The sequence below is a fragment of the Schistocerca serialis genome, chromosome 1 (genome assembly GCF_023864345.2).
Source record: "Schistocerca serialis cubense isolate TAMUIC-IGC-003099 chromosome 1, iqSchSeri2.2, whole genome shotgun sequence".
Lineage (NCBI taxonomy): Eukaryota > Metazoa > Arthropoda > Insecta > Orthoptera > Acrididae > Schistocerca > Schistocerca serialis.
In genome coordinates this window covers 273,919,378-273,944,901 of record NC_064638.1, presented here as the reverse complement: position 1 = coordinate 273,944,901, position 25,524 = coordinate 273,919,378, and the positions used below count along the sequence as shown (strand labels likewise).

Here is a 25,524-nt window from a genome sequence, read left to right as displayed (position 1 = left end):
TGGCGTCGGCGCCTGTCGGCTTTTGCGACACACCATACTGAATTTGAAAGATTGCATGCGACATCCGCACAAAACCCCTGACGAGTAAACACGTCGAAATAAAGAAGACAAAAAATTTAGAAACTGGTCAGTATCACAGCTTTCAGTGCGAAAGGGAAAATGTTTGATTCTTGGTTACCCCTCATATTTTTTTCTGAGGTGGCGAGTTATGGCCGACCTCTGTGACCGAGCGGTTCTAGGCGCTTCACTCTGGAACCGCGTGACCACTACGGTCGCAGGTTCGAATGCTGCCTCGGCCATGGATGTGTGTCATGTCCTTATGTTGGTTAGGTTTAAGTAGTTCTAAGTTCTAGGCGACTGATGACCTCAGAAGTTAAGTCCCATAGTGCTCAGAGCCATTTGAACCATTTAGCGAGTTATGTAATGGGATCCACGCAGCCTCGTGAAGCCACATGGGGAGTAGCTTGACAGATGAGATAGAGAAGATCCAAAGAAGAGCGGCGCGTTTCGTCACAGCGTTATTGTTAAGCGTGATAGCAAACTCAAGTGGCAGCCTCTGCTAGAGAGGCGCACTGCATCGTGGTGTAGCTTGCTGCCCAGGTTTCGAGAGGGTGCGTTTCTGGATGAGGTATCGAATATATTGCTTCCCCCTACTTAGACCAACCGAGGAGATCACGAACGTAAAATTAGAGAGATTAGAGCGCGCACGGAGGCTTTCCAGCAGTCGTTCTTGCCGCGAATCATACGCGACTGGAACAGGAAAGGGAGGTTATGACAGTGGCACGTAAAGTGCCCTCCGCGACACATCGTTTGGTGGCTTGCGGAGTATAAATGTAGATGTAGATGTAGATGTAGATGAATAAAGCAGCAGTGGCATCATTAGAATTGATCAACTGTCAATAAAGGCTGGAGAGACTGACGACATTTTTCAATTCAATAAGCTTTACCAACAGATTTAGGATATTTTATTTATTTCGAAAGCAGCCAGTTTCGGCAATTCGTTTTGCCATTTTCAGTCCCCTGCATAAAAAGGAGTATACATATAGTAATATAAGAGTGTACAAATCAAGTTTAGAGGTGACAGGTAATCATAATACCGCTTAAACTTACAAATGATGGAATTATTAGCGTTATATCAAATCTATGTGTACATCCAGCACAATAACTAAATCATGTGTATATATTTGTTAGTAGCATTACATCAAACCTTTGTGTATATCCATCACAATAGACTGAAACATATTTACATATTTGTTAGTCATAAAACTATTTAACATCTCAGATTTTCTAGGGAACATGTAAATTTCTTAAAAAGAGCAGCACTAGACGGCATACAATCAAGAGCTCCGTAGAAACAAAGCTCGTCATTTCTTATTTTTTTAAAAAAAATAATAAAATCCTATAAAATTCTTTTAGACTTGCAGCCGCCTAGTGTGTATGAGTACCAATCTTCATTTAAAGCAAAATGTCACACAGCAAGCTATGAATTACATTAGTACGCATATTTACAGCCTAGGCAGTATCACGGATCTATCTACATCTACATCCATACTCCGCAAGCCACCTGACGGTGTGTGGCGGAGGGCACCTTGAGTGCCTCTATCGGTTCCCTCCGTCTGTCCCAGTCTCGTATTCTTCGTGGAAAGAAGGACTGTCGGTATGCCTCTGTGTGAGCTCCAATCTCTCTGATTTTATCCTCATGGTCTCTTCGCGAGATATACGTAGGAGGGAGCAATATACTGCTTGACTCCTCGGTGAAGGTATGTTCTCGAAACTTCAACAAAAGCCCGTACCGAGCTACTGAGCGTCTCTCCTGCAGAGTCTTCCACTGGAGTTTATCTATCATCTCCGTAACGCTTTCGCGATTACTAAATGATCCTGTAACGAAGCGCGCTGTTCTCTGTTGGATCTTCTCTATCTCTTCAATCAACCCTATCTGGTACGGATCCCACACTGCTGAGCAGTATTCAAGCAGTGGGCGAACAAGTGTACTGTAACCTACTTCCTTTGTTTCCGGATTGCATTTCCTTAGGATTCTTCCAATGAATCTCAGTCTGGCTTCTGCTTTACCGACGATCAACTTTATATGATCATTCCATTTTAAATCACTCCTAATGCGTACTCCCAGATAATTTATGGAATTAACTGCTTCCAGTTGCTGACCTGCTATATTGTAGCTAAATGATAACGGATCTTTCTTTCTATGTATTCGCAGCACATTACACTTGTCTACATTGAGATTCAACTGCCATTCCCTACACCATGCGTCAATTCGCTGCAGATCCTCCTGCATTTCAGTACAATTTTCCATTGTTACAACCTCTCGATATACCACAGCATCATCCGCAAAAAGCCTCAGTAAACTTCCGATGTCATCCACAAGGTCATTTATGTATATTGTGAAGAGCAACGGTCCTACGACACTCCCCTGCGGCACACCTGAAATCACTCTTACTTCGGAAGACTTCTCTCCATTGAGAATGACATGATGCGTTCTGTTATCTAGGAACTCTTCAATCCAATCACACAATTGGTCTGACAGTCCATATGCTCTTAATTTGTTCATTAAACGACTGCCGACTGGTAAGACAAGTAGTTGTCACAGTATCAAAAATAGCTTGTCGTAAACCCAATGGCAATCGACTTATTAAGAGAAAATAGCATGCATAGCGGACACTAAGAATATTCACAACTATCTTGTGGCCTACATTGTACAATAAATCGTAATAAAGGATATGATTGGTTTCCTTTTTATCATTTAACACGGCATTACCACAGTGAAACAAATAAACAAATGCTCGTGGAGTATCAGTGAGAAGCAGCTTTTCGACTCTGAACCGTGTTCTTAACCCGCGACATTCTATATAAAAATCGATCAACCCAGTGCAACTGGAAGAGCTTCACAGCACAATGAACGGCGGGCTGGAGGTCTGTTGCGTTTTCTGATGGAAGTCAGGTCTGCTTCATCTACATCTACATCTACATTTACATGGATACTCTGCAAATCACATTTAAGTGCCTGGCAGAGGGTTCATCGAACCACCTTCACAATTCTCTGTTATTCCAATCTCGTACAGCGCGCGGAAAGAATCAACACTTGTATCTTTCCGTACGAGCTTTGGTTTCCCTTATTTTATCGCGGTGATCGTTCCTCCCTATTTAGGTCGGTGTCAACAAAATATTTTCGGATTCGGAGCAGAAAGCTGGAGATTGGAATTTCGTGAGAAGATTCCGACACAACAAAAAACGCCTTTCTTTTAATGGTGTCCAGCCCAAATCCTGTATCATTTCTGTGACACTCCCATATTTCGCGATCATACAAAACGTGCTGCCTTTCTTTGAACATTTTCGATATACTCCGTCAGTCCTATCTGGTAAGGCTCCCACACCGCGCAGCAGTATTCTAAAAGAGGACGGATAATCGTAGTGTAGGCAGTCTCCTTAGTAGGTCTGTTACTTTTTCTAAGTGTACTGCCAATTAAACGCAGGCTTTGGTTAGCCTTCCCCACACCATTTTCTATGTGATCCTTCAAGTTTAAGTTGTTCGTAATTCTAATACCTAGGTATTTATTTAAATTTACGTCTTTTAGATTAGACTGATTTATGGTGTATCCGAAGTTTAACGAGTTCCTTTTACCGCTCATGTGGATGACGTCACACTTTTCGTTATTTAGGATATACTGTCACTTTCGCACCGTCTTGATATTTCTTCTAAATTGTTTTTCAGTTTGTTTTGATCTTCTGATGACTTTATTAGTCTATAAACGACAGCGTCATGTGCAAACAACCGAAGACGGCTGCTCGGATTGTCTCCCAAATCGTTTATATAGATAAGGAAAAGCCAAGTGCCTATAACACTACCTTGGGGAACACCAGAAATCACTTCTGTTTTACTCAATGATTTTCCGTCAATTACTACGAACTGTGACCTCTCTGACAGGCTAGTGATGGCCGTGTGTTGGTTAGAAAGAGGTCAAGTGAGCAGCTGCAACCTAGCTGTCTGTGTTCTAGACACACTGGACGTACACTTGGAGTTATGGTCTCGGGTAGGAGCACTCTTGAGGTTATCCCACGAACCCTGACTGCAAATTTTCATTCCAGTCTGGTAATTTGACCTGTTGTGCAGGTTCAGCACAAATACTTATTTGCTGCAAGAAGCTTCTCGTAGCCGGTGTAGTAATGATTTTCACGACAGAACGCATTTGCCACCATTCCGTCCGTACAAAGCTGTTGTTGATATGGATGCCGTGCTATGCGCGAGTGTTTCTGTTTCCAGAACGTGGCAACGGCTTCGACCTGGCGGCCGAGCCTCATCTAAAAAGCCCTTGTTCTGCGGTGAGTTACGGTACTGCCAATTCTAACTCTGACACTGCAACGGCCAACTGCAGCGCTGCAGCACACAACTCTGTTTATTCCTGCCCATTACTACGCTCGTGCCGTTTCCGTAAATCCCCATGAGTGCATGTCTGTGCGCGGTTCAATCGACGTAGTAATTCACGTGGCTGCTGTTCGCGTGTACTTGTCACACAGATTCACTTCAGGAATAGATGGCATCACTCTTACTTACAACCAAAAGTCTGAATAAATTCCAGAAATAATAACCGTTCCGTTGTGTCAGTCCTCTCAATTTGTTTACACATTCTACTCCCAGTTGTTGTATACAGGGTGTTACAAAAAGGTACGGCCAAACTTTCAGGAAACATTCCTCACACACAAAGAAAGAAAATATGTTATGTGGACATGAGTCCGGAAACGCTTACTTTCCATGTTAGAGCTCATTTTATTACTTCTCTTCAAATCACATTAATCATGGAATGGATACACACAGCGACAGAACGTACCAGCGTGACTTCAAACACTTTGTTACAGGAAATGTTCAAAATGTCCTCCGTTAGCGAGGATACATGCATCCACCCTCCGTCGCATGGAATCCCTGATGCGCTGATGCAGCCCTGGAGAATGGCGTATTGTATCACAGCCGTCCACAATACGAGCATGAAGAGTCTCTACATTTGGTACCGGGGTTGCGTAGACAATAGCTTTCAAATGCCCCCATAATTGAAAGTTAAGAGGGTTGAGGTCAGGAGAGCGTGGAGGCCATGGAATTGGTGCGCCTCTACCAATCCATCGGTCACCGAATCTGTTGTTGAGAAGCGTACGAACACTTCGACTGAAATGTGCAGGAGCTCCATCGCCCATGAACAACATGTTGTGTCGTACTTGTAAAGGCGCATGTTCTAGCAGCACAGGTAGAGTATCCCTTATGAAATCATGATAACGTGCTCCATTGAGCGTAGGTGGACGAAACTAAAATGACCTCTAACATGGAAATTAAGCGTTTCCGGACACATGTCCACATAACATCTTTTCTTTATTTGTGTGTGAGGAATGTTTCCTGAAAGTTTGGCCGTACCTTTTTGTAACACCCTGTATATTCCAGCTTTAACGGTCATTCTGAATTTTATTGCCAACTACAAGACCTCCTACAACTAATTCATTACGAAATATGTGAATCACGTTCAAACAATTCATGTTTTATTCATTGAGGACCCCTTACACAGTGCGGTCACACTCTCATGTTAGACAGGGAAAGAAATGAAATCTACCTATGAAGTGAAAAAAAAAAACGTTTCGCGTCAGAATGTGGATAGATACTGTAATATTTCTCGCTTTGCAGCCATCATATTCGGCTACAAGAATCTCTTCTCAGAGCAGCTGAGAAGGCAGCAGTGGGAAGATGACGTAATGTGGTGTGAAATACCGATGACAGATGGTTTGTTGAGTACGGGTATCGCGAGAAAGACCGCCTAAATTGTGGCCCTTCCTCGCGATTGGCTGCTGCGTTCGCAAGTTGCGCGCCACAACGGCAATCTTCTATTATCAATATTCGAGAAATTAAATAGGGTATTTACTTGAATTTCAAATTAAAGCATCTCTCAATAGCATGCTATCATTCCATTACTTCGCGAGTATTAATAAGCACCAGAATAATAAACAACTGCGAAACGAAAAGGAGGGCGAAATTCTTCGGTGATCTTTGGATCGCTCCTAACGTGGATGGCGGGCGAAGTGGATCGGCTGTTAGATCACAGCTGGTTCGGCAGTTTCGGAGGACAGACACGCTGTCTGGAGCGGTCAGTGTCAGTTATGATCCGTGGTTTATAAAATTAGAACTGGTTCGACAGTTTGAGAGGACATTCATGTTGCCTGTCGCGGTCGGTGTTAATTGTTTGTTAGTAATCTATGGTTTGATAATAGAGCCGATAGGGAAACGTCGTAGAGCAGACATGTTATCTGCCATTTTCGATTAGTTAAGACTTTAGTAGCTACGTACGGTTATTTGAAACATATAGTTGAGAATAGTGTGACAGTAATTACGAAAATATGGAATTCATTAATTTGATGAAGAATAGAAATTATTTCTGACTCTAAACTGGAATGTAATTGTGCAGTTTCTCGTGTTCTTCTAATAAAAAGCGAGTGACATCCCGTATAAACAAAGTGATGGGAAATTTAATTATTTCTAAAATAACAGTTCCTCGCTAAGAATTTCTTAAAGCCTCAAGATAACGGATTCACGACCTACGTGCTGTTTTCTGCCTAGGGGACAACAACTGTAGAAGACTGCAGGTTGGTGAACATTTATCAGAACTTATGCATTCCACTCACGGTGGTGGGAGCAAATGGGCACCTCGCGTGTACTGTAATCTAAGTACAAATGAGATCAGTGACACGTCATCTGTGCTAACACAGAGGAGGTATGAGGGACAGGAATATTTCTGAGGCAAGGGGTCCATCACACGCACGTATATATCACCCTGTTCCTTCTCTCTAACTCTTTTTCAACTTGCCGTAATACCATTTGAGATACTGTCAAAGCATTTTAACTTGTAACCGTCTACAACCGTGTAGAAATTTAATAATAAATGGGAGTTTTACGTATCAGACCACATTAATTAAAAAGGTAACAAAGTAAATTAATTTTGCAAGAAGAAGTGGTTAGTTACATCGCTTGCATCTTTTTTCTAATACAGAAGTCCATTTCGTTCGCCACAACGTAACCCTCATCGTTACATCCTTCGCGTAGCTTTGTTAATTCGTTCTGTAGGTTTCTTGACGCGTCACTCGCTCCAGATCTTGGTCGTTTTGTGCATTTATTTTAATATTAGCTGTTCCCGGCCAAGTGCTGCTGTCACTCAGTGTTGTTAAATGAAAAAGAAAGAAAAGAGAATGCACACGTTTCCAGTATATAAGGGAATTGGACATACATTTTAATCTCCTTCTCCCATCAGTCTCTATCTCTCCCCCTCCCATAATCCGTCTCCTCCTGCTTCCCCCCCTCTCTGTCCATCTTCTCCTTGCCCCTCTCTCACTCCACCTCCTACTGCCTCCTCTCTCTCCTCCACCATCTCTCACTCCCCACTCTCTCTGACCTTGAGCCTTTTTTATTATTTGTTCAAATTCATATTCTGTAGTAGTATTCTAATCACACGTTGATAAATCAAAAATGCAGTTTTCCTGTTTGCAAAGTTTTTACACACAGGGTAAATGAACTAAAACTTGCACCGCCTATATTGCGAAAATGGAAAGTGCTATTGATGTGCAGTTTTCACAGAATGGATTGCTAGTCAGGGACTTGTATTGTTAGGCAATTGCCGGCCGCGGTGACCGTGCGGTTCTAGGCACTTCAGTCCGGAACCGCGTGACTGCTACGGTCGCAGGTTCGAATCCTGCCTCGGGCATGGATGTGTGTGATGTCCTTAGGTTAGTTAGGTTTAAGTAGTTCGAAGTTCTAGGGGACTGATGACCTCAGATGTTGAGTCCCATAGTGCTCAGAGCCGTTTGAACCATTTTTTTGTCAGGCAATTAAAAGATTGTAGAGAGTGTATTTTTTGTACAAACATGCAATTTTTAAATGGGACAATGCCCAAACAAACTAAAAGTAGGCTAAATTAGAATCTCAATGGTGTTTCTTGAAGGATTCTAGAATCAGTCGTTTACGAGATATCGCTTTTTGAAAAGTTTCCATACCGAGACTTGTTTGTGCCATTCAACACACGTAGTTGCTAGGCATGATGTTAATATGTTTGCTTACAGTGTGCTTGTGTGTTCCTTGAGGGCATTGAGACTTGATAGTCAAGTAGTGTGTGGCAGTCCAAGCAGTAGGTCGTGAGCGGACAATGGGATTTACCAATGCAGAAAAAGCCAACACTCTCATGGTGTATGGAGAGTTTAGGAAAAATGCCGTTCTTATTGTACGGTGTATGCAACAAGATATTCCAATAGGCGTCAACCACCTCGTAAATTATTTATCAACCCCTTCAACCGGTTACGTGAAAGTAAAATGGAGATGAACGTTTGGCGTCATTGGCCGGGAGGTCCCCTACAGGGCAGATCCGGCCGCCTTGTTGCAGGTCTTATTACATTCGACGACACACTGGGCGACCTGTGCGCCGGATGGGCATGAAATGATGATGAAGGCAACACAACACCCAGTCCCTGAGCGGAGAAAATCCCCGACCCAGCCGGGAATCGAACCCAGGCCCCTTAGGACGGCAGCCCGTCACGCTGACCATTCAGCTATCGGGGCGAACTACTTGAAAGTGTTACACATTGTAAAAGAAGGAAACAACTGACGACAGCAGAAGGGGAAATTAATGTTTTTGCTGCTGTTGCAGTTGATCCGCACCTTTGTCACCGCGCAGTCGCACGACGAAGTGTTGTATGCATTCTCCATAGACAAATGTTCCATCCCTGTCACACCTCTCTCCATCGAGAGCTACAGGGAATCGATTATGAGAATCGTGCTAACCTCCGTACGTGGGCATCAAGACAAGATACTTCAGATGTATCACGTATCTTGTTGAGTGATGGAGCCACATTTACCAGTTATGGCCAGTTAAACTACCGAAACATACACAATTGGTCTGTTGACAATCCCCGTCGGTTTCGTCAGGTGGAACATCATCGTCAATGGAGTGGGATAGTGAACCATCAGCTCATAGACCTGTTTTTCATAGACGGGACACTGAACGCGAACAAGTACCGCAGCCTCCAAACAGGCCATCTTCCACGGACGCTAGAAGACGTTCCTCTACAGACTAGGAGGAGCCTGTGGTACCAACATGATGATTGACCAGCCTATAGCGCACAAAGCACTACAGCATGTTTTCACGAATTATTTCTAAATCGTGGCCGCCCCGTCCCCTGGATTTTACGCCTGTAGACTTTTTCTCCGGTAAAGCTGAAATACGCTGTCTACAACGACATACCAACTACACCCGATGATATGCAACGACGTATTACTGCAGCCTGCTTGGACATCTCCACCGAAAAGCTAGCACATGTACAGCAGTTATCCATACCAGATTGGAAGCATGTGTTGACGCTGCTGGTAGTCGTTTTGAACACAACCGGAGATGGTCACTTTATGGCTGCTGGTCAGAATTCATATAAATAGTGTTTGCACTTGTTAGTGTGCACTACCATAGGTATTGTACGAGTGTCAATGTGGCAGTACGATATCTCCTAAACGACTGTCAGTAAAACCCAGCAGCAAACACTACTGACATTCTAATTGACCCTAGTTTTAGTTTGTAAATGTCAATAGGCATTGTTCCATTTAGAAAAGTGTGCGTTTGGACAAAACCACATGTTCTAATTATTATAATAATATGTTGATTGGATAACAATACGAGTCCCCGACTACCAATGCAGTCTGTGAAAACTGCGCATCAATAGCACTTTCCCTTTCCGTAATATTTGTAGAGGAAATCTTAGGTGACTCACCCTGTGTATATTAAATACACCCAAACGTTTATTAGAGTAATGTGTAAAAGAATTGAAGTAAATCGCTCGAGTACTTTTTGAGATTTTTGGTAACAATGTTCCCGCTTTATATATTACTTCATGGCCGGATTTAGGCAAGAGCAACCGGGCCTGGAGCCCCGCGTCTCTGCATGTAAGGGCCCCTCACAATCAACAAATTATCTAACGATACCAAATAATATCCACAATTATATTTCCAAAAAGTCTTAGTTCATTTGGCCCACACCATTTCATTTATAGAACAGCTACTTACTTGATTATTATATTAGTATGAAATTCGTTTTTATAACTTTTTTTCATTTTACAGTTTCTTATAAGCGTGAATAATATGAGGTGGGACCAGATCAGGTGAGAACACAATTTAATCCCCGGTTGTCTAACTACTCTACTCCGTAAACTTTTAGTACGCCAAGGAGACCTGATATGCAGGTACCATTTTCCACTGACATTTTCAGAAGTACGTCAGCGGCAAATTAGCCCAGTACTCTACTTCCTTCCCGAAGGTATAGTTGACAGTAATATAAATGAATTTTGTAGATGTAGTTATTTATTCAATTTTTTTTAACAACTCAGTTGAATCAATTATTCACATATCTTATTGTATAAAAGAAGACCGATATAAATTAATAATTAAACTCTTTAACAATCGAATAATATCAGTTGACTGCATATTGTTATTTATTTGTGTTCACGATTATATAATGAGGAAAAAATCCAATTTAGGAATTGAAAAATGTGATACGTCTTTTCCTGTCTTTACCCGTCTTTTCCTGTTTCTACCTGTACTGTCGGTCGCGGCTGTCCATGCCCGAGGCAGGATTCGAACCTGCGACCGTAGCAGCCGTGTGGTTCCGGACTGAAGCGCCTAGAACCGCTGGACCACAGCAGCCGGCGCAGCACAACGCACCCAATATGAAAAACATATGTTTTTGGATGTGTCGGGATACTTTTGTTCACATAGGGTAATTCAGAGATATGAAGGTGATGTTGATGCTGCTGTTGTTGTTGTAGCTGTCTTCATTCCCAATACTAATTCGATGCTGCTCTTCACGCTAATCTATCCTGTGCAAGCCTCTTCATCTCCGTATAGCTACCGCAACCTACAGCCATTTAAACCTGCTTAGTAGAGCCCCGCATCAGCGTGGCGAAACCGCGTGAACAGCACACAGTACACACCACTCGCTAGGCACGCGCAAGCGGTCGCCTCACGCGCCGCAGACTCAACTACTACAGGGCAAGCGGCGCGTGGCTCTGACACGTGCTAAAGGCGGATCCACACTAGACCAACGAAGGCCAACGAACATTGGCTGAAATTTGCGTAGTGTTTATGAGCGGAAAATCGGAGTCCACCAAGCGGCTGGCCTTGTTGCGGTTCGGAATGCTGGCAGTCAAAGGGTTTGCGGTGAGTTGGGCTTGAATGGAACCAGAGAACACAGTGGCCGACGGTCGTCACTTAACGACCGAGAGCAGCGGCGTTTGTTTACGTCGTCAGTGCTAACAGACAAGCACACACTGCGTGAAATAACTGCAGAAATCAATGTGGCACGGGCCTTTCCTGAGCTCATGACCACATTGGTTAGACCCCAGACGACTGAAAAACCGCGGTGTGGTCAGATGAGTCCCGATTTCAGTTGGTAAGAGCTGATGGTCGGCTTCAAGTGTGGCGTAGAACTCACGAAGCCAAGCTGTGCAAGCTGGTGGGCCGGCCTCTGTGGCTGAGCGGTTCTAGGCGCTTCAGTCTGGAACCGCGCTGTTGCTACGGCCGCAGGTTCGAATCCTGCCTCGAGCATGGATGTGTGTGATGTTCTTAGGTTTAGGTTTAAGTAGTTCTAAGTATAGGGGACTGATGACCTCAGATGTTAAGTCCCATAGTGCTTAGAGCCATTTGAGCCATTTGAACCATTTGAACCAAGCTGGTGGTGGTTCCATAATAGTGTGGGCTATGTTTACAAGGAATGGAATGGATTCTCTGGTCCAATTGAACCGATTAGTGATTGTAAATGGTTAATGCGGCTGCTTGGTGACCATTTGCAGCCGTTCATGAACTTCATGTTCCCAAACAACGATGGAATTTTTATGGATGACAACACGCCATGTCACCTGGCCATAATTGTTCGCGACTGGCTTGAGGAATATTCTCGATAATTCGAGCGAATGATTCAGCTATCCACACCGCCTGACCTGAATCTGATCGAATATTTATGGTACATAATCGAGAGGTCAATTCGTGCACAAAATCCTTCACTGGCAACATTTTCGCAATTATGTACGGCTACAGAGGCAGGGGACTTGCAATGACTTGTTGAGTGCATGCCAAGTCGAGCTGCTACGCCGAGCGAAAGGAGTTCCGGCACGATATTAGGAAGTACGCATGGCTTTCGTCACCACAGTGTGTAATCCACACACGAAGGAGGTAGCTTAAAAAATCCTTCGAGCGGTAGTCTTGTCATCAGTTTGGGACTGCTAACAGATAGAGGTGATAAAACTAATGGAGAAAGGACAGCGCGTTTCGTCACCGGTTCGTTTATGGCGAGAGATGGTTTAAATGGTTCAAGTGTCTCTGAGCACTATGGGACTTAACATCTGTGGTCATCGGTCCCCTAGAACTTAGAACTACTTAAACCTAACTAACCTAAGGAAATCACACACATCCATGCCCGAGGCAGGATTCGAACCTGCGACCGTAACGGTCACGCGGTTCCAGACTGAAGCGGCTAGAACCGCACGGCCACACCGGCCGGCCTATGGCGATAGAGAGCACCACGGAGATGTCCACCCTACTCCAATGGTAGAATCTGCAAGAGAAGTGTTGTGCATCAAGGTGTGTCAAGCACTATATTGCTTCCTCCTATGTGTATCTCAGGAACAGACCATGAAAGTAAAACTAGCGAGATTCGAGCTCACACGGAGGATTACCGAAAAGTTGTTTTGTCGTGAACTGTTCGCGAATGGAACAGGAAAATGGGGAGTGAGGAGTGACAGAGGTAAGCAAAGTACCCTCTGTCAGATTCATCAGGTCGGTTTACGTTTATATTATTTATTAATTACATTAATTTATATTTCTATTTTATCGCAGTTATTGTAGACGTGTGTATACTAGGTCAGGAACAAGTATAAAATACTAGAGTGAAAGATTATTGGCTGTCGATGATGTGATATTCCTGCAGTATCACAATCATGCGATACAAATTGCTGATATGTGGCAAGTACAGTGAGATTCAAAACAGTCCTCCGCCGACATGTCTGTCTTAAGTATTTCAGTTTTCACGATAGTTAATCTTAAATTAAGAGACTCACCTGCAACAGTTCATCGCACCTGCTCTCTTGTTTAATGTGCAATCAGTCGCGAACAAAGCGATGTTATCGCCTACTCTCCCGTACAGGTAACGAACGATTCTCGTAGATAAATTCAGAGCGCCGTGAGCGTGCGCCAGAACATTCTCTGCCGAAAATCAGGCTGCATTCGCTCCGGCGCTAAGAGAATGGAAATATTCGACATCTGCCCGTCGCGTGCGTGGCTGTGTGAGAGAGGGGTATTGCGCCGTGGGACGAAACAGAATATTGAGAGCTGCGACGCACAATTGACTCATTTCTGTCAGCGCGGCTGCAAACAATGGCGACGCCAACAAGCCCAATTGAGCGAGTAACAAGTGCGCCCGACAGCCGACAGCAGCGGGCCGTGACGTCGGCGGGGCGCGCGCCGCCATTGGCTGGCCGCCAGCTGCCTCCCCTCTCCACCCCTCCCTCCCCCTCTTCTGCCAGCATCTTTCCTCTCGTCCCTTCTTCTCTTCACTGCGGTACCACGCCGACGTCGCGTTTGTGCACACTGATCCCATATCCCATCCCTTCAACACCACTAGAAATACGCCAAGAGCAGCTGGCAAAAAAATCCTCGTGTCCTCCACAGCGAAGATGGAAACTGTCGAGGTCTCTCACTGTATCTTCAACTGTAGAGCCCATCGTTGTTCCATATCAAACACATGGCCCAGTGCCCGCCGCGCATGCACTAATATTAAATGTACAATTTGCGAGTGGTAGGTTACAACATATCAGTAAAAATGTAATGGGTGGGAAGGGGGTAGGTAGATTTCCCATACTGGTTAGACGATACTAATGTCGATAAAAGTTCTCAGTGCTAACTTATATCAAAATTATGCGATATATGTAATAGCATTATTTCATTCAGTATGTGTTATAATTAACAGAAGCATTTCTTCTGAGCTATAGCCAAGTACAACACGAATGTTTAATGCACAGTAATAAAGATTTGTCACCACATCAGTTATTTTGAAAATGGTTCAAATGGCTTTGATCACTATGGGACTTAAGTGCTGAGGTCATCAGTCACCTAGAACTTAGAACTACTTAAACCTAACTAACCTAAGGACATCACACACATCCATGCCCGAGGCAGGATTCGAACCTGCGACCGTAGCGGTCGGGCAGTTCAAGACTGAAGCGCCTAGAACCGCTCGGCCACCCCGGCTGGCAGTTACTTTAGAATAAAGGAAATAATCAATAACAAAAGAATAAATAACGATTCAAATAACACTATAAATATCTTTGATTCTGTCTACCAAATACGCAATGTATAATCAATATGTTCCAGAAATTGTCAAAATTTTATTAATGATGTTTTATATTAAACTTTGCTATTCGCTACTGATTTATTTGTCTCCTGATTGTAATAATGTAGTTAGATTCATTAAAATATTTTATTTAAAAAATGATAAGATTACGAAACCTACGAAGTATGTATTACCTAAGTTTTCTAGAGAGGTGAAGGTTTTTTGTCTCAGAGCTGTCATACCTCAATCGAAACGTCATTTTCTCCTCTTTTGAAAGAATAGTTTAATTTTTCCAAAAATTATTTGTTTGAAAAGTTATTGACGATAAATTCATCCACATTCTAGAATACTCTTCTGAAACTTTGAATAAGATCTGAATAACTACCACTGTATTTTTGTAATCCAAATTTTCGGGTTTTTAGAAATGTATACTTTTGTTAAAATTAATGTGCTAAGTATAAAATTATTGAAACTAAAAAGTTTCTGTTTAGAGAAAATATTATAGCAGCAATACTATAGCAGCAAATTATGAATATAAGTGTTGCGCACAATTCTGAGAGTCTGTGTCTGATGTTGACCTCTAAAGATACGATGGTAAGTGGTCTGTGATTAATTGACTACTTGAATGATACTGTGCTATTCGTCTGTAAGTTTTTGTCATTTGTCTAACTTGTCTGTAAGAGTCGCGTTTTGAACCGCTGAGCTGATGTTAATAAATGAAGAAAAAGGCGAAGAAATGCGTTTCAGTCATCATAGAAGAAAACCAACCGTAGACAACGCAAAAAAAACAAAGATAAGTAAAACATAATTTGTCTGTAATTATTTCCTCTCATTGATAATTAAGTAAAGCAATAATGGTGAAGACTTTTATATCTACCATGCCCTTAATTTGTTTGACGTTTAACTTTATTATATATTGCTGGGATTGAATATTATACAGTTCCATACAGGTGATAAGTTCCATATAACTGTTGTTATTTACTACATTGTATCCTGATATGCTGTGAGGTACGTACACTGAACAGGGGCTATAATTAATATACTCAGCCACAGCTGGATTGAATACTACGACACAGAATCCGAACTAAATAAGAAACATATTTTCGTAAAATAGTTGTAGCTGATATTGCAAAATAAATTTTAGCTATACATCTCAAATCTACACGGTTATTGCAAGAAGCTGATAGGGGTAATCGGATTTATAGTCTTCTCAACCAAGAGCGGAATGGTAAATCGCACTTCTGAAACTTCACGATCATTACTTCCACCATCGTCAGCACTATCAGCAAAATTGGACGCAGAACTGATCCGCCTTTGTCCTTCGAAATATAAAGGAGTGATAAATCCGCAAAATACTAAAATAGAAACCGGAACATATAGATTTTTCTAATAATCGCCATATCAACACAATTTCTTTCTTTCAAAACGAATGAAAATTTAAAAACGAACAACTTTATAGATAAGTACAATTAAAAATACGTACCACGAAATGACGTCACATCAGCCATTAGCACTGCGCCACTGGTCAGAGCCAAAGGAAAAAATTGCAAGTTCTCTTTCCCCAGTTTGAACTAAGGATCCTGTAGAGGCGTTCTTGTACCAAACGAACAAGGACCAGAACGGGCGTAATCAAAGTACTGAACCTGAAATTATGAAATTCCTTTACATACGTAAATCTGAAGAATCTGTCCTAATCCACATAATGAATGACGTCAAAACTGACAAAGCTGTGTTGTATTTGGACGCCTCAGTAGCATCATTACGAATAACTTCATTGGAGCGTAAAATTGAAATAACATTTCAGATTATGCTGTACCACACTTGTCTGACATCATATATGTTGGTTAGGCTTTTCGAGGTTTCTTCTGATGGTGTCAATGTAACTAGAAAATATCGTGCACCTACCTCCTTCGTCACTTTCAGGATTGATGCTGACCATTGGTGGAAGACCGCAATGGGTTGCTAATGTCGTGGTGGAACATGAGTGAGCAGTTGCCAGGCAACGTCCAACGTCCACAGCACGTAGAGGATCTACCATCGCCTGGGTAACAGCGCTTTCTGTTGGAATTGCGTGAAATTAGACTGACTGGTGTGGTGCCGGAGTCAACGGGAATTTGCAGTACTAGCCGGCCGCTTTGACCAGTGGCGTGATGGTACTGGTTCCAGTGATATAACTTCTTGGTGCTAATTTTGAATTTAATTTCCTTATGGTGTTGTTGATGATCTTGTTTCCGTTGTCTTGACGTATTACTTTTTGATTTATGCCGTGTATGAGAAACATATTCCCGTCTCTTCTGTTTTGAAGGAAATTATGATATTCCGATTTTTCAGTCTGTTTCTTTACGGTAAATTCCCTTTCCTTCTATAGTTTTGGCCTGTACCGTGGTCTCCACTATAGCTGCGCAGCACTTTTTTTCCAACGCACATTCGTTTCCTTTCCAACAAATGCTTAGTTTTTCTTGTGATAACGGTCTCGATTTACTACATAATCACACATTATTTCATCAAAAGTATCCAAACACCTACTACTGAATATTAATATGGGGTGAATCCACTGTGCGCTTTTATTGCTGACTGAACTCTGCAATGAACTCTGAATGAGGTGTCTAAAAACAAGAGCCGAAATCAGAGACGCCTGAAGCGAAGTCTACTTTCTGCCTCGTTCCAAAGGTTTTCCATTAAATTCAGGTCGAGACTCTGGGCAGGCCAATCTATTTCAGAGATATTCATCATTTTGTTTCGCAGCTCCTTGTATTGGCCGTGTTTGCAGTTAAACTGAGGTCCGCCAGTTATGCAAAACACCGTATTTTCTAAGTACCCAAACATGTTTCGGCACCACTGTCCCATCATCAGTGGGTTTTCGTTTTTATTTATTCTGCAATGTGCAAACAACTGATCGTTTCTTTTTGTAAATACCTTTACATTTGGTGTGCATGAATTTTCTGGATCACTTGTGTGTTAATTAATACAGCTAGCTTGTCATCTGCAAGCAAACGATGTTGATGAGAAAGTTTTTTGCTGGGAGTTAACCTATCTTCTAGAATGTAATTTAGTTTTTCGCGGACCTCACATCCAATAATATTTCAAATGGTTCAAATGGCTCTGAGCACTATGGGACTTAACATCTATGGTCATCAGTCCCCTAGAACTTAGAACTACTTAAACCTAACTAACCTAAGGACATCACACAACACCCAATCATCACGAGGCAGAAATAATATTTCAGAGATATTATTGATCACAAACCATTTCCTCATGGGTGCTGCATTATGACAAGGTGAAATGTCATGCTTGTACAAACAATCATCTCCTCCTAACTATTCCTCTACTGTACCAGTACCTATGGTGTAAAATGTGATCATACGAGGTCTGTTCAAAACATTCCGTGACATTCGTAATTTCGAGTCAATGGTGTGTTGGAGCGAAGTGCGGTTGGCATCCCTGCACACACCTGTGTTTCATGTGTTAACTGCCAAAAGTTTCATTGTTGTTTGACTGTCAGTTACTATTTAGTGCTGTATTGAATTGGACGCTGTATCGCATAGTTTGCGAATTTCGAAATGGCAGAGTTACAGGAGCGACGCGTCTGCATTAAATTTTGCGTGAAACTCAAGAAACCTTTATAGAGACACACCAAATGATGCTGGAAGCCTACGGCGATGAGTGCTTAAGCCGTACTCGGTGTTACGAGTGATTCACAAGGTTTAGAAATGTCCGGATAGAAGTTAAAGGCAACCAATATCTACATCTACATCCAAACGGTTACTCTGCAATTCACACTTAAGTGCCTGGCAGAGGGTTCATCGAACCATTTTCATACTACTTCTCTACCATTCCACACTCGAATGGCGAGTGGGAAAAAGAAACACCTAAATCTTTCCGTTCGAGCTCTCTTATTTTATTGTGATGATCATTTCTCGTTACGTAGGTTGGTGTCAACAAAATATTTTCGCATTCGGAAGAGAAAGTTGGTGATTGAAATTTCGTAAATACGAGGTGCATTCAAGTTCTAAGGCCTCCGATTTTTTTTTCTAATTAACTACTCACCCGAAATCGACGAAACTGGCGTTACTTCTCGACGTAATCGCCCTGCAGACGTACACATTTTTCACAATGCTGGCGCCATGATTCCATGGCAGCGGCGAAGGCTTCTTTAGGAGTCTGTTTTGACCATTGGAAATTCGCTGAGGCAATAGCAGCACGGCTGGTGAATGTGCGGCCACGGAGAGTGTCTTTCATTGTTGGAAAAAGCCAAAAGTCACTAGGAGCCAGGTCAGGTGAGTAGGGAGCATGAGGAATCACTTCAAAGTTGTTATCACGAAGAAACTGAAGCGTAACGTTAGCTCGATGTGCGGGTGCGTTGTCTTGGTGAAACAGCACACGCGCAGCCCTTCCCGGACGTTTTTGTTGCAGTGCAGGAAGGAATTTGTTCTTCAAAACATTTTCGTAGGATGCACTTGTTACCGTGGTGCCCTTTGTAATGCAATTGGTAAGGATTACGCCCTCGCTGTCCCAGAACATGGACACCATCATTTTTTCAGCACTGGCGGTTACCCGAAATTTTTTTGGTGGCGGTGAATCTGTGTGCTTCCATTGAGCTGACTGGCGCTTTGTTTCTGGATTGAAAAATGGCATCCACGTCTCATCGATTGTCACAACCGACGAAAAGAAAGTCCCATTCATGCTGTCGTTGCGCGTCAACATTGCTTGGCTACATGCCACACGGGCAGCCATGTGGTCGTCCGTCAGCATTCGTGGCGCCCACCTGGATGACACTTTTCGCATTTTCAGGTCGTCATGCAGGATTGTGTGCACAGAACCCACAGAAATGCCAACTCTGGAGGCGATCTGTTCAACAGTCATTCGGCGATCCCCCAAAACAATTCTCTCCACTTTCTCGATCATGTCGTCAGACCGGCTTGTGTGAGCCCGAGGTTGTTTCGGTTTGTTGTCACACGATGTTCTGCCTTCATTAAACTGTTGCACCCACGATCGCACTTTCGACACATCCATAACTCCATCACCACATGTCTCCTTCAACTGTCGATGAATTTCAATTGGTTTCACACCACGCAAATTCGGAAAAAGAATGATTGCACGGTGTTCAAGTAAGTAAAACGTCGCCATTTTAAGTATTTAAAACAGTTCTCATTCTCGCCGCTGGCGGTAAAATTCCATCTGCCGTACGGTGCTGCCATCTCTGGAACGCATTGACAATGAACGCGGCCTCATTTTAAAACAATGCGCATGTTTCTATCTCTTTCCAGTCCGGAGAAAAAAATCGCAGGCCTTAGAACTTGAATGCACCTCGTAGATCTCAGTGGTCCTCTATTGGCGGGTATTGTAGTCCATAAACAGAAAGTCAGGATCTACTGCACCCTTAAAGAGCCGGACATGACCCAGATCAGTCTCCCTGCAGCACCACCGCTCTGTAACGGTACCTTACGCAAAGATATGAAGCGGTGTTCGGCCATTGTGCATAATGCCTGCCCACACCTTAACGTTAGGCCATACCGATGACGTTTATGAATATTCTGTGGTGCGCAACGTGTTTCGCCGCCTCTCCACACTAACTGGTAGCCAAAATCATTTGCTACAGTCAAATTGGATTCCTCGGAGAACATCACTCTGGATTACTGTTGTTAACCCCAACCAACATGCTCTCTACACCGATGAACTCTTTCTCGCCGATAGTGTAGTTGAAGTGGAATGCATTTAAAAGGCTTCCGAATATACGAAACAGCGCGGTTTAATCGTCACCTAATGGATATGGCAGAGGCACGTGTACCGACAGCGGTTGGAAGGTCTGCAGCTCTCTGCCTAGGGGTGTGATGTCTATTCCTTCTCGCCACAAAGGCCACATATCGATACTCTAGCAGTGTGGTTGTCCGTTCACGGCCACCTGCATGGTTTCGCATAGCATTTCCACCTTCAGAGGTCATTTTTTTAGTCGCGAGATGACACTTTCGGACACACCCATTACTGTCGCCACAGTAGTGATACTTTGACAGGTTCCGAGCCGACCAACTGTTCGTCCACTATCGCAAGTACCCAAATGATGTCTTTCACCATTTTGCCGTACGGTACGGAATGTCACTCTAATCAGTTCCACAACAACTTCCGTCAAACACTGTACTGCGTGAGTTGATGAATGCATACAGAGCGTTTGTGCACGAGCTTCGCTGCAGTTAATACGTCCGCCCTCTACACCTCCATGTACTATCATAGGTCGGATTTTCCGTAGCAGTTGTCTATTGTTCCGTAGTAACCGGAGTTGTTACTTCGCAAGTGTCAGTTGTTCCCTAGCAGTTGTCAAGCAACAGCTTGTGCACAAACCAGACTTCAGTTATTACGGTCGAAGGGCAAGAAAGAGTTCAACTGAACGGAATGGATAGTCTTTCGAAAAGAAGTTGTGCGTTAGAAGTCTTTCTGAAAATATTTGTCTGGAGTGTAGCCTTGTACGGAAGTGAAATGATAAACTGTTCATACAAGAAGAGAATAGAAGCCTCTGCAATATGGTGCTACAGAGTAACGCTGAAGATTAGATGGGCAGATTAAATAACTAGTGAAGTGGTACTGAATCGAAAGGGGGGAAAAGAAAGTTAGGGGCACAAGTTGACTAAAAGAAGGGACCAGTTGATAGGACACGTCCTGAGACATCAAGGAATTATCAGTTTGATAATTGGAAGAGTGGCGAGCGGGTTGAGGGAGGGGGGGACGAAAACAGTAGATGGAGACCAAGGCTTCACTATTGTAAAAAAGTGTAACTGAAAGTGGGATACAGTAGCTAAGAAGAGATTACAAAACTTGCACAGGATAGAATAACGTGGAGAGACGCACGAAATCTCTCTTCGGACTGACGTCCACGACAACAACATACATGGAGCTACGCTTGCTCACTCTACATACGAGAAGGGCAAAGTTGATCTCTATATAAGAAAGGAATCTGTTATCGTTGTATACCAGCACGTATGTCTTACTCTCTCTCCCTCTAAAAACAAGAATAGTTAATCGAAACAGCGCACTATGCTCCCATGTTAGAGCACTGAGGGATGATGTTGCAAACAAACCATCTCAGAGAAATCAGGATGGCTGACTAACCATAAGCCGGCCGGTGTGACCGAGCAGTTGTAGGCGCTTCAGTCTGGAACCGCGCGACCGCTACGGTCGCAGGTTCTAATCCTGCCTCGGGCATGGATGTGTGTGATGTCCTTAGGTTAGTTAGGTTTAAGTAGTTCTAAGTTCTAGGGGACTGATGACCTCAGATGTTAAGTCCCATAGTGCTCAGAGCCATTTGAACCATTTGAACTAACCATAAAACTGGTGCGTTGCGCCCAATCTATTGTCTACGCTTACCCTTTGAGTACCAGTGGTTTCTGCTTGAAACCAATATCTTATCGATTTATTTGAGGTACCAGTGTCTTTCGCATGAAACCGACGATGCTACTGCAAGACAAAGATGCCTAGTAGTACACGGAGGGACTCCTACAAATATGGTGCACTATACCGAAAAGCAACAGTCGACGCAGAGACTGTGCTACGTGATTTGTAGGAGACTGTGGAGATTGTGACATACGGTCTTTTTTATATTGATCGTACTGAGGACATAATGATAGTGAAAGTAAGTATATCTAAAGATAAATTTGAGGTTTTTACTGCTACTTTTATGAGTGGTTCATGGAAGCTTCGAATGTGGAATCGCGTCCAGGAAAAAATGCGAAATTGCTTTCAAACATTTCTCATGAAATGATGGGTAGTTGAAAACTGAGTTTCCCAGTGGTTCCAAAGTGAAATCACCGCCTTAAAACAATTGATTGTTTACTTTTCCCAATTTCTTCTTGTATTCTTTGCTTAGCATGATAATGAAATTCCATTTTGTGAAAAATTTCAAAATTTAATTTTTTTTATATTGTTGGGACTCTAAGGGTTAATGTTCAGTCAGATAGCTGGACACAAGACTGTATTAACGCGCAGAAGCTCCCCACGAAGTAACCATGCGTTCTGCGTCAGTAACAAAGAAAGGCAATCTCAAGGAAGTCCATTCAGTTACTATGTAATAGCTATGTCATCATACACCCCAAGAAGCAGTCACCATCGATTTCTGCGTAAACTTTGACGGGGAGCAGATACTCTGAAAGGACCTCGAAGATGACTGGTGGATTTTCGGCTGCTCAAATATGGCACTTGGGGAGAATGAGAATAGTATGAAGGCTTTCACGACCGGATGACATATCTTCTGGTAAACCTTCCGGGATGTAAGGTCGTGGTCCATGAAACTCTTCAGCTCCTAACGTTTCGTCCAGAGCTGCGCTGGACATCTTCAGAGGGGTGTTTCTCCTCCGGTGAGTCTTGCCGACTGACGGGTCGGACGTCTGCGAGCGACTTATATATCGTAGAAAGGGGGCGTGCATATCACTTGTAACTCTGGACACGTCCCCTTTCTACGATATATAAGTCGCTCTCAGACGTCCGACCCGTCAGTCGGCAAGACTCACCGGAGGAGAAACACCCCTCTGAAGAGGTCCAGCGCAGCTCTGGACGAAACGTTAGGAGCTGAAGAGTTTCATGGACCACGACCTTACATCCCGGAAGGTTTACCAGAAGAGAATGAGAATGCCGTTTCTTATAAATGTTCCCTTGATGATTACTGACGAACTGTAGGTCTGTGACTTGCTGACTCAGTAAAGCACTGCAAAATGTTCTATGACGATGAAAATCAAGAAATGAATTCATATCCTGCACTGATCGTCATTGGACAGGAACCATTGAGAGGCCACACGGATCACTGCGGCAGTTAACAGCTTGCAGCTAATCTTCGGGCACTTGCATCCGGTGAGCTTTCCATTGAATTTTGTATAGCAATAGCCTCCTCCACCACAACTGCTGCGTGTCGCCGCAGCACTCCAGTATTAATCACAAGAAATTCGTAGGACCAGTTTCCCTCAAAAGACGAGTTTTGTAGCTCGGGATGTCGGCCAGTAAAACGTGCAGAATGCGTACGGGAAGCAACAGCCTAATTCGTTTGTACCACACCGTAAATCAAACCCATTATTAATCAGTTCATTATTAGCGTATCCATCATCATCGTGGATTATCAGCAGGTAATTGAGTGAATGTTTACTGTCAGCGCTTGTAATGTGCTGAGTAATACGTGTGCACAGCTGTTCACAATGTTGTCTTATCTAACAAACAAAGCAGCCACGATAATATGGTGCGCTGTTCTGTCGGCTGTAGTCGGAAATACGAGCCCAGCTGTGTGAACGAACTGAAGAGTTCCTACCAAACAGAGCACAGCATGTCTTAGTGGAGAGAGAGATTTTCAGACGTAAACGTAATTTCGGAGGTACGACAAGACAGTGTTATACAACTACTCCTGTTCACAATATACAGTGTAAATGTTGGTCAGAAACACTCTGAAAAGCTTGTAAGGGTATTGGGGTGTTGTAGGGTAGATTGTGCTGAGAAATAATTGTTAGGAAAAAAATTCGACACGTTGTGTCGTTTCCTAATTAATTACGAGGGTCACTCCAAAAGAAATGGACACTATTTTTTTTTTAAATCCATATTTCATTCTACAATTTTGAAAGTTTTACAGTGTGTAGATACATCCTTTAGGAAAAATATTTTCATTTCTCCACATAATTTCCATCCCTCTCAACTGCCTTACGCCATCTTGGAACAAGCGCCTGTACACCCGCACGGTAAAATTCTGGACCAACCTGTTGGAGCCGCTGTTTGGCAGAGTACACAAGGGAGTCATCATCTTCAAACCTTGTTCCACGAAGAGAGTCTTTCAATTTCCCAAAGAGGTGATAGTCACATGGAGCCAGGTCAGGACTGTAAGGCCGGCCGAAGTGGCCGTGCGGTTAAAGGTGCAGCAGTCTGGAACCGCAAGACCGCTACGGTCGCAGGTTCGAATCCTGCCTCGGGCATGGATGTTTGTGATGTCCCTAGGTTAGTTAGGTTTAACTAGTTCTAAGTTCTAGGGGACTAATGACCTCAGCAGTTGAGTCCCATAGTGCTCAGAGCCATTTGAACCATTTTTGAACAGGACTGTAAGGCAGGTGTTTCAGTGTTGTCCATCCGAGTTTTGTGATCGCTTCCGTGGTTTATTGACTGACATGTGGCCGTGCACTGTCGTGCAACAGCAAAACATCCTGCTTTTGCCGATCTGGTCGAGCACGACTTAGTCGAGCTTGAAGGTTCTTCCGTGTCGTCACATATGCATCAGAATTTATGGTGGTTCCACTTGGCATGATGTCCACAACCAAGAGTCCTTCGAAATCGAAAAACACCGTAGCCATAACTTTTCCAGCAGAAGGTGTGGTTTTGAATTTTTTTTTTTCTTCGGTGAATTTGCATGATCCCACTCCATTGATTGCCTCTTCGTCTCTGGTGAAAAATGATGGTGCCATGCTTCATCACCTGTCACAATTCTTCCAAGAAATTCATCCACCATTCTCGTACTGTTCCAAAAGTTCGCTGCACACCGTTTTTCTTGTTTCTTTGTGAGCCACAGTCAACATCCTGCGAACCCACCTGGTACAAACCTTTTTTAACGCCAACACTTTCAATATTCTGCAAACACTTCCTTCCCCTATCCCAACGTAGCGTGACAATTTGTTCACTGTGATGTGTGTGTCAACAGTCACCAATTCGTTAACTCTCTGCACATTGTCTGGAGTGTGTGCAGTACGAGGCCTGCGGCTGCGAGGACAGTCCTCAATATTGCCGTGCCCGCTTTCATCACGTAACCTGTTTGCCCACAGACTACCTGTACTGCAGTCGACAGCAGCATCTCCATACACCTTTTTGAACCTCTTGTGGATGTTTCCCACGGTCTCGTTATCACAGCACAGGAATTCTGTGACAGCACGTTGCTTCTGACGAACGTCAAGTGTAGATGCCATCTTGAAGACATGCTGTGACGGCGCCACTCACGGGAACAGGTTGAACTAATTTTGAAAACTAGTGGGAAGGATGTATCGACACACTGTAAAACTTCCACACATGCAGAATGAAAACTGTATTTTTACAAAAATAGTGTGCATTTCTTTTGGAGTGACCCTCGTAGAACTGAAGTTAGCCAATCAGACCGTTGCGTGCGTAAATTCAAGCGGCTCACCAG

The 25,524-nt window shown here is 43.3% G+C and overlaps 1 protein-coding gene across 2 annotated transcripts in view; it reads right to left on the bottom strand.

The window, feature by feature from the left end:
* Positions 1-25,524, bottom strand: part of LOC126467915 (synaptic vesicular amine transporter) — an 805,596-nt gene that overhangs the window by 630,819 nt on the left and 149,253 nt on the right. The window contains exon 1 of one of the 2 annotated variants that reach the window (XM_050096505.1): positions 13,126-13,198. The exons of the other annotated variant lie outside the window; for it this stretch is intronic. Within the exon in view, the coding sequence (XP_049952462.1) occupies positions 13,126-13,139 (14 nt within the window). The 5' untranslated portion in view covers positions 13,140-13,198. Of the gene's footprint in view, positions 1-13,125; positions 13,199-25,524 lie in introns of those variants that run through there. 2 annotated transcript variants of the gene reach the window in all.